At 59.7% G+C, this 8,576-nt stretch overlaps 1 protein-coding gene across 8 annotated transcripts in view; it reads right to left on the reverse strand.

Annotated features, from left to right (window-relative positions):
- TSC2 (TSC complex subunit 2) overlaps positions 1–8,131 on the reverse strand; it is a 32,461-nt gene extending 24,330 nt beyond the window's left edge. For 4 of the 8 annotated variants that reach the window (XM_019807273.2, XM_019807270.2, XM_019807271.2 and 1 more), the window contains exons 1-10: positions 7,946–8,131; positions 6,853–6,939; positions 5,309–5,419; positions 4,329–4,473; positions 3,268–3,385; positions 2,772–2,820; positions 2,249–2,374; positions 1,855–1,928; positions 1,513–1,639; positions 610–753 (exon numbers count right to left, since the gene is read on the reverse strand). In XM_019807273.2, coding sequence (XP_019662832.1) covers positions 610–753; positions 1,513–1,639; positions 1,855–1,928; positions 2,249–2,374; positions 2,772–2,820; positions 3,268–3,385; positions 4,329–4,473; positions 5,309–5,419; positions 6,853–6,939; positions 7,946–8,083 — 1,119 coding nt within the window. In that variant the 5' untranslated portion in view covers positions 8,084–8,131. The remainder of the gene's footprint in view (positions 1–609; positions 754–1,512; positions 1,640–1,854; positions 1,929–2,248; positions 2,375–2,771; positions 2,821–3,267; positions 3,386–4,328; positions 4,474–5,308; positions 5,420–6,852; positions 6,940–7,945) is intronic. The other 4 variants (XM_002926515.4, XM_011233929.3, XM_019807274.2 and 1 more) reach the window with 1 other exon arrangement.
- Positions 8,132–8,576: the final 445 nt, after the last annotated feature.

Below are 8,576 nucleotides of genomic sequence, written 5' to 3' on the forward strand. Positions count from 1 at the left end.
CAGGTCTAGCATCTAGAGGCCCCGGGCTGTGGCCTCCCAGCCTGCCACTTGAGGGTGAAGCAGGCGCTAGCTACCTGGTCGGTGATGGTGGTCTGGCCCAGCAGCCGGGCCCTGAGGGATGACAGTCCAGTCCTCCGCCCACTGGCCTGGCCATGTACAAGGCCGACCCCAGTGCCCTGGGAGACCCTGCTCCAAACCCGGGCTAGACACAGCCTCCTTTCTCCTGCAGCCCCTGCGCTGCCACCACGTCCCCCCCTTCCCACTGTGGTCAGAACTCCGCAAAAGTTACGGCAAAGCCGTGGGCGACATCACAGATGCTCTGGGAACTGTCTTCAGGGCACGCCACAGGCCACGAAGGGAACTTGAGTGCACCAGCCCCGCCCCCTCGCCCACCTGCTACTCCTGCTCCCAGACGTGGAGCAGCTCCTTCGAAGCCCATCACCTTCAGCAGGGAGAGGACACAGCTGTGCGGGCGCGCAGCCCCGGCAGGCGGGCCCTCCTCATGGGGATGGGGCCTGCCACCCCCGCGGGTCCACAACCGCCCGAGGAAGGGCCCCGTGGCCTGCCAGCCCGCTGTCCCGGGCCTCCCGGTGCCCGCGGACACGTCACCTGGAGCTGCTGAAGCAGGCGCTCCATGATGTTCAGCAGGAGGTCCCACGTCACCGCCTGGAGCTCCCGCCGGTACTTCTTGATGAGTCTGGTTACGGAGAGCACGATTTCGTAGGACACCACCTCGTTTGGACAGGTCATGGCCTGGAACAAGAGACCCAGGGAACCCAGCGGTCAGGCGCTTCCCGCTCCTGCCCGGCAAGCCCCCATCCCACGGCCCTCAGAACCCAGCACAAGAGGCCTTTGAGGGACTTGCTCCCCACGCGTCTCTCGGGCCACAGACGAAGTATCTCAGTAGCCCGGGAATGCTCTTTCTACCCTGGCTGCAGAGGGCTGGACTCAGCAGACCACTCTCCGCCGATTCTGCGACGCTGGCTCACCAGCCTCGCAGGAGCTGGACGCTACCCGCACAAGCCGAGCTCGAACACCACACTGTCCGCAACCCGAGAAGTGGGGTGCAGCGGAAGGAACCAGTGGCTCAGGAGACGGTGCGGCCCCCGGGCACGGCGCAGCTCGTCGGGCAGGAGGGTCCGGCTCACAGAGCGCCGTGCCCACGGCGTGAGAACATGCACAGCCAGGGCCCTGGCCGCTGCGCTCCACGGACACAGAAGCTCCTTCTTGGGCCTCGCTCGAGAGCAAGGGCAAGACGAGCGCACGACAAGATAAAACCATCACCTGCGGGAACCTGGTGCGCTTCTGAGGCTAATTTACAGGACATGAAATTTATAAGACAGAAAGTTTTCTTAAAAATCAAACCTTCCAAGGGTCCTCAAGCTCACGGTCCCCAAGTTGCAAAGCAAGTGACAAAGCTGCAAGCTCGCCGCCCGCGGACCTGCGCTCAGCCCGAGCGAGGGCCGCCGCCCCCTCCCGCCCCCGCAAGCTACTGTGCGCAAACCAAGTCACCTCATAAAACGAGGGCAGCACAGACGTCGGAGAGTTCTTGAGGGAATAGAGCCGGTGCGCTCCCCAGAGAGCCATGCCCACGAAGAACACGGCCCCTCTCAGCAGCGGGGCGTCTTCCCTGTAGGCTCTGGAACAATCCGCAGGAAGACCATGTGTCAGCGGGGCCCGTGTGGCCCTCCGTGCTCCCTGCTCTCATGGGGCAGGCACATGGGACGTAAGCTCCAGCTCTGAGGCAAGTTTCCGGAGCAGCCGCCCCAAAGGGACAAGAAAGCACCCAGCCCCCTTGAGAAGGCTAAGCCACCTGGCCCGCACCGGCCCGCCCCAGGCCCGGCACACACTCGCCTGTCCTCCATGATACGACACATGTTGTAGATGGCGCTGTGGCCCAGGTGGGTGCCCAGCAGGTTACGCATCAGCTGGGAAACACAAGGCACTGCCGTCGGAGATGGGCAGACACAAGCCGCAGACCCCAGGGGCCAGCCTCGCAGCCACTGCTCAGACGCCGTTGCATCCAGCCGCCTCCCCGCCACCTCCTCCCACACACACGGGCAGCAGTTCTCAACAGGCTACTCAAATCCTGGCCTCGGCTCAGCCCCCTGGGAAAATGCTGCTGGACTCCCCTCAACAGGGCAGGTGGCCATTCCCTGAACACAGCATGGCCCTTGTCCTATCCACGTGCCTGGCTTTTAGCTTCATCCAGGGCAGAGCACTCCAGAACAACAGTTCAGACCCCCACCTTCCAGCAAGGCTCGCAGAGCTCCTTGACGTTGATGGTACGGCAGAGGGTGACGATGAACAGGGGGAGGCTCTCAGCCGGCAAGCAGTTATAGCAGACCACGGCGTCCAGCACCTGCAGCGAGACCTGGGGGGGGGACGACAAGGGTCATGCCAGCCCTGCCCTGCCTCCTGCCCACAGGGAGATGACCCCCCAGCCTCCTTCCCCCCTCCTTTGGTCAGTGATGGTCGCCCCTCCCCACTGCCAAAGCAGCCTCCCTTAGAACAGCAAGAGTGAGTGAGCACCACGGTCACTGTGGGCGCCCCATCCTGAACTACGACCCCACGACGGACGTCATCCAACCAATCACCCTTACTTACTGCAGAGTCCTGAGCACCAGAGAAGCGGAGCAGCGGGCCCAGGGCCACACGGCCAGTGAGAGGCAGTGCAGGGCTTGACCCCAGAGCTGGGGTCTCAAGCGCTCCACCACCCGGCCTGCCCAGGAGGGTGAGAGGACCATCCCCAGGGAGGACCAGCTACTGACCTCTATGTCCACGGATGACACGGTCTGGACACACAGCAGGCAGATCATGCTGTTGGAGGAAGTGTGAAGTCAGTGGGAGGATGTTTCCCGGAGGCTGCGTGGATCCGCCTCACTTTCTGGTGACTCTACAGGCAGTTAAACCAAGAACTCGACCCCCCGAGGGCTCCACTCACCCACAAACAGGGAGGAGCCTGCCCTGTACCAACCACTGCTCAGCGGCAGCTGGACTGCACCAGCAAGACACAGCCCCTGCCCTCCCGGCTCCCAGAGTATGTGAAAAACAACAGCAAAAACAATTACAAAGAAAACCGACTGACGTGGTTCATCTATTAAAGAGAAAGCGCTATCATTCTATCAACCCGAGTAGAAGGGGCCACGCTGCTCCCAGCATCTCCATTTGTGCTCATTTCCACAGCTTTATTCACACGCCAAGCTACACACATCGCCCAAGGCAGCGGGGCTACAATCAGAGGGGCGTAGTCGGAACTCCTCTTACTGGACCATTGATGCAATGTATTCATCCAGGTAACAGCTGTTGAACTTGACCAAGTTCACAAGCACCAGGAGGAATTCTGAGGACAGGCCGACGTCCATCCACTGCAGGACAAAGCCAGCTGAGGGAAGAAGAGGACGGCAATGTACTGCCTACTCGCCTCCTCCCCAGGAAAGCACCCTGGTCCCTTCCACTGCTGTCAGCCACGCCACCGGCCCCCGTGCAACACCAGGCCACACACAGGCCAACACAGGCTCAGCTGGGGCCCCAGCAGGTCAGACAGCACGGACTCTGAAATTTACCAGCCCCCAGGACGCACTGAGGGTCAGGAGCAAGGTCTGTGCGTTTGATGCTCCAAGCCCGGGCCCGAGGCTGGGCCGTGCGAGCTTCACTAGGTGCACGTCTAGGAGGCAGACCCCTGGCCTCCCATCCCTCCGAGACTCTCTCAACAGGGACAAAAGCCACGCGCGACCGCTGGCCAAATCACCTTAGCAACCTGACCAAGGCCGCAGTCAGCACCTGTCCTGGAGACAGAGTGCTGCCTGAGGCCCATCTCTGGGCCCCGGTCAGACTGACTTCTATCTCCCCCTCCTTCTTCTCCCCACGGCAGAAACGTCACCCCATCAGGACAACAGAGAGGAAGCCCAGCCAAGGGGACAGCTGGGAGGTCAGGCCCAGGGCACAGAGAGGCCCAGGAAGAAGACATGAGGAGGAAGACCCGGCCCTAGAAACCTTAGGGTACTCTGGATAAACCACAAGCTGACACCTGGGTCAGCAGCACACTCTCCCTACAACAGAACTTGGACCACCTCCTGCCCACCTAGCAGGCCTCACTCCCCAGGGACTCTGAGCCAGCCCAACCGGAGTGAAGCCCAGGACTGTCCATCTCTAACAAGCTCCCCAGGAGACAGGAGACGGGGTGGCTGCTCCAGCAGAACCTCGTGGTGCCGCGCCCTCTGCAGGCCATCCCTGTAAACTGCAGCAGCCCCTCTGCGCCCTTCTGGCATCCCGGTTCAACAGGACCCCCCAGGCCAGAGAAACTGCACACCCGCTGTGGCACCCACCCAGTTCTTCTTCCAAGTAGGTGATGTGTCTCCCATTGTCCGTGAGAGCCTTGAACACTTCCAGTCTCTCGTGAAGGTCTTCATTAGAGGGGTAATCCTTGATGACCTTAAAGAAGAGGGCCCTGAGAACGCCCAAGCGGTCCCCCTGAGGATAAAAGCACAAGGTCAGCAGTCCTGCCAGGACCCCCGCCGGCTGCGTTTCCCGCACAGCCATACACAGTCCAAGGACAGGGGACTCGAGGTCTCCTGACCCTTGGACCCATTCTCCTTCCCACAGGCACTGGCTGTAAGCAACAAACAGCACGTTGGAGCAGCTCCAGACCGGGGGGGCGGGGGGGGGGCGTAGAGCACCTACTGTGTGTGCACCCAGCACGGCACTGGGCACAAAGCAGGGGACAGTGCAATTCCAGCCCTCCCGGGGCTCGTGGCCAAGAAGAGACACACGTATGTCTGCACGTGACAAAAACAATCTGACCACTGAGAGGGCACAGGCAGCTCCACGCAGCAGGGGTGTGGAGGGCTGGAGGAGATGGGCAAGAGGAAAGGGAGCTTCCAGGCAGGAATGTTCTAGGAGGGGGTCAGGGCAGCATGGCTGCAGCCCAGAGCACAGTGAGCCACGAGCAGAAGCCCAAGGTGGGGGCATGAGGACAGCAGGAGGCTACCCGTCTGTCCCGGTGGGCACACCCCCATCATTTTGCATGAACAGCCTCATCAGCACCCTAAAACATCCCAGAGGAAGGAACAGCACCATCCCCATCCTGTGGGAGAGGAGGTGGAGGCCCAGCGACTCATCTGGGGTCCCCCGGGTTCAAGAGGCTAGGGTGCCCACTCAGGCAGTCGAGCTGCAGAGACCTGGTGCCAGGTGCCCTCACCAAAGACCAGCGTGCACACGTGGCACAGTGGGAGCAGTCCGTGGCCGCCCGACGTCACCCCCCACACCCAGCCCAGCTCCACCTGCGCCCAGACCTGCCGCCCGTTACCTGCCCCTGCACGATGGCCTTCAGCAGAGCCAGCACCGCGTGCCGGGCCTCCGGGGGCCGCTCCGGCTGCAACAGGTCCGCCACGGCCTTCCACAGCGCCTCCACAGCATGCTGCCACCAGCACACAGGGACAGCGGTTAGTGGTGCTGGCCCCCTCAACTCAAGGCTCGGTACCATGAACACAGAACGGAGCAGAACAGTTCTTCTGACTTAGAACTCCTCCTCTAAAGCGCACACGTCATGCACCCGTCACAGCGCAAGGACAGAGTGTGCCGAGTGGAACGGCTGCAAGCTACTTCAAGCCCACGCAATTCCTGCCAACAGCCTGCGGGGAGGGAGGAGAGCAGCAGGCCAGGGGAGCTGTCCCGGGTGCCCCACGGGATCGGCCAGGAGTCCCCCTTTAGAGCGTGCTCAGACCCGAGTGAAGAAAGCCACTGGAAGGGTCTCAGAACCAGGCCTACCTGGATCTGCAGCCTGACCCAGAAATCCCATTCCCCTGGCCTCTCTGTACCAGCTGAGGGCCACTCTGTACCACACGCCTGTCCTGCCTGTGCTGCCGAGAATGCTGCGGGCTTCTGGAATCTGCCTGCCTCCTGGGGTAGCTGGGTCCTGTTCCCCGAAGCTACTCAGAATCAGCCTCTCGTCACCTTCTCTGCTCCACATTAACCATCCTGTGCTCCCCTCAACCAGAGTTTTCAGACCACTCAAACTTTCCAGGGCTCACTTCTCCTAGGAGGGGACTAAAACGTCCTTTAGATGTTGTCTGACCCACATCCTGTTTCAGGATACCCTGGAACTTTCACCTCCTTTGTCCCATGCACAACACTCCTGGTGACACAATCTAAGCCACAAGACGCAGATACCGAGCCAGTGGGCTCTGCCAGCCTATCAGGCTTATATGTCTAGTCAGCCACAGCCCACTCTTCCATACCAATGCAGACAACTTTAGGGACCCAAAAGCCTATTTTCATGTTTATTCTTGGTAAAATATAGCCTCCATGATTTGGATAACCGGCGGATGCCGTGGTTGCTCTCCCCTCCCCCTGAACAAATCCCTATCTACTTGGCCCACGTCTCCTCCCGAGTTGCCCATACAACCTCCAGGTCAGGCAACAACACAGCCCTTGAGGTGCTCTCATGACAACCTCCCGCTCTGTCCCCGGGATGCCCAGAGAGAACCTGCAAACATCTGCCTGAAATAAATAGGTTATGTCTGTGAGGCTGCTCAATGCCACCAAGAAGACACCAGAAATGGCATGCCTTGAGTCACACGGTTTCCTGATGTCCCCTTACCTCCCCTGTGATACGAAAAGACAAGTAAGCATGTGTTTCTGCAAATCACTCTTAACCCTTCCTTGGAACTGCCAGAAAAGCCTTAATGCCTTTGCTCCCCACCTCCATGTGTGAGTGACCCCTAAGGCTTATGCTCAGAGCATTTCCAGAAGCTCCCCTAAAAAGGTGCATTAGTTAGCATGAGCACTCGACCCTGCTCCTGAAAGAGCCAAATCAGATTTCTCAACAGCAGCCAACTGAGGCAGACCCACCTCTTCAAACTTCTTCGTTTTTGCAACCTCGCAGATCTGCCCTATCACCCGGATGCGATTGTTGATACCACATTCAACACTCAGTTCCTGGCGAGAGATGAAAAGCAAAGGGGCCAGGGCTCAGGCAACGGATCTCCTGAACCGCCAGCCACAGACACACCAAGAATTCCGACGCTGGAGATTTGTCGCGGCTCCTTCTGAAATCAGGGACCACCAGAGTTTACGACTCCATCTCAGCGGGGTGAGAACAGACTACTTCTCTTTTTCAGGACATTTAATTTTATTGAGATAAAATTCACGTAACAAAATCAGCTGTTTGAACAATTTGAAAATGTACAACCCAGCTTTTAGTACATTCACAATGCTTGTAACCACCTCCACTAACTCCCGAATATTTTCATCACCTAAAAGGAAAACTTCAGACCCATTAGCAGTCACCCCTCGGGCCCCGACAAATGCGGATCGACTTTCCGTCTCTACGGATTCACCTATTCTGAACATTTCGTAGAAATGGAATCACACGTTATGTGGGGCCTTTGTGTCTGGCTTTTTCCACTTAGCGTGTTTTCAGTCTTCATCCACATTACGGCCTGTGTCAACACTTCATTCCTTTTTCTGTCAAATAATACTCCATTGTAGGGATGTTATCACATTTTATCCGTTCACCAGCTGATGGACATTTTGGTTTCTGAATGGGAACCTCACGAGTGCAGAAATTGAGCATTTCTAAAATACCGTGCCGGGATGTGGTAGAGAGATTCAAACACACACCAGAAAACAAAGACCGACTCGTCCCAGGAGCTCACAAATTACTGGTTAACACCTGGCCATGACCCTAATCACGTGTGGAAAACAAGCAGGGCGTTTCAGCCCGGGCTAGTAAAACAGCTCCTCCTGCGTGGACACGCGAGCACTACCTCAAGCGTTTTGGACCCTGTCCCCTGACTTCCTGGACCTCGGAAGGAAAGACGTACAGGCTTCCACAGCACTGGGGACAGCAGTCCCACCTCCCACAGAACTTGGTGACAGATGCAACCCGGCCTGCCCTGCACCTCCCAACGGGCTAGCAGGACAGACAGGGCAGCTCACTCACTCTCAGAATGTCCGCGGTGATGATAAACTCCGTCTGTTTGCCCTCTGCAGACCTGGGGTTTGGCCTCGGGGTTCCCAGTCCCAACAGAATCCTGAACTTCTCCTTCAAGCCTGAATCTTTGCTTGTAGGCTTGGCCATGGTGGGCAGGGACGCACCAGAGGCCGCCTCTGCGCCAAGAACACAGGCGGAGAGCTCAGGGGCAGCTCCCCGCACCTGCTCCACTGCCGACCTCCGGCCGCATGCCCGGGAAGCCTAGGTCTTGGGTGGGCACGACCCTCCCACAGATCCCGGGAGGAACTCAAGCACAGCCTGACGGCCCGGTCCAGCAGCGGGCACCCGGTGAGGGCGGGGAACCGCAGTCTGGAGCCCCGACACTCGCCCTCCCTCTCCTCCCCGACGTGCGGGAGGCCTGTCCCGGACGCCGAAAGCGGGGGGCCCCTCGCACCCGCTCCGTCTTAAAACCCAGGACTGCTCGAGGCTCCAGGCTCAGGCCGCGGCGGGCGAGCCGAAGGCCGGGGCCGCGACACTGCGGGGTCCGCCCCCGCCGCCTCTGCGCCCAGCAGCACCCCCCTCTCCCCGGCGCGGCAGCTTCCCCCTGCCCCATCGCGACCGAGCCACACGGTGGGCCGGG

Source organism: Ailuropoda melanoleuca, chromosome 10 (assembly GCF_002007445.2).
Source record: "Ailuropoda melanoleuca isolate Jingjing chromosome 10, ASM200744v2, whole genome shotgun sequence".
Classification (NCBI taxonomy): domain Eukaryota; kingdom Metazoa; phylum Chordata; class Mammalia; order Carnivora; family Ursidae; genus Ailuropoda; species Ailuropoda melanoleuca.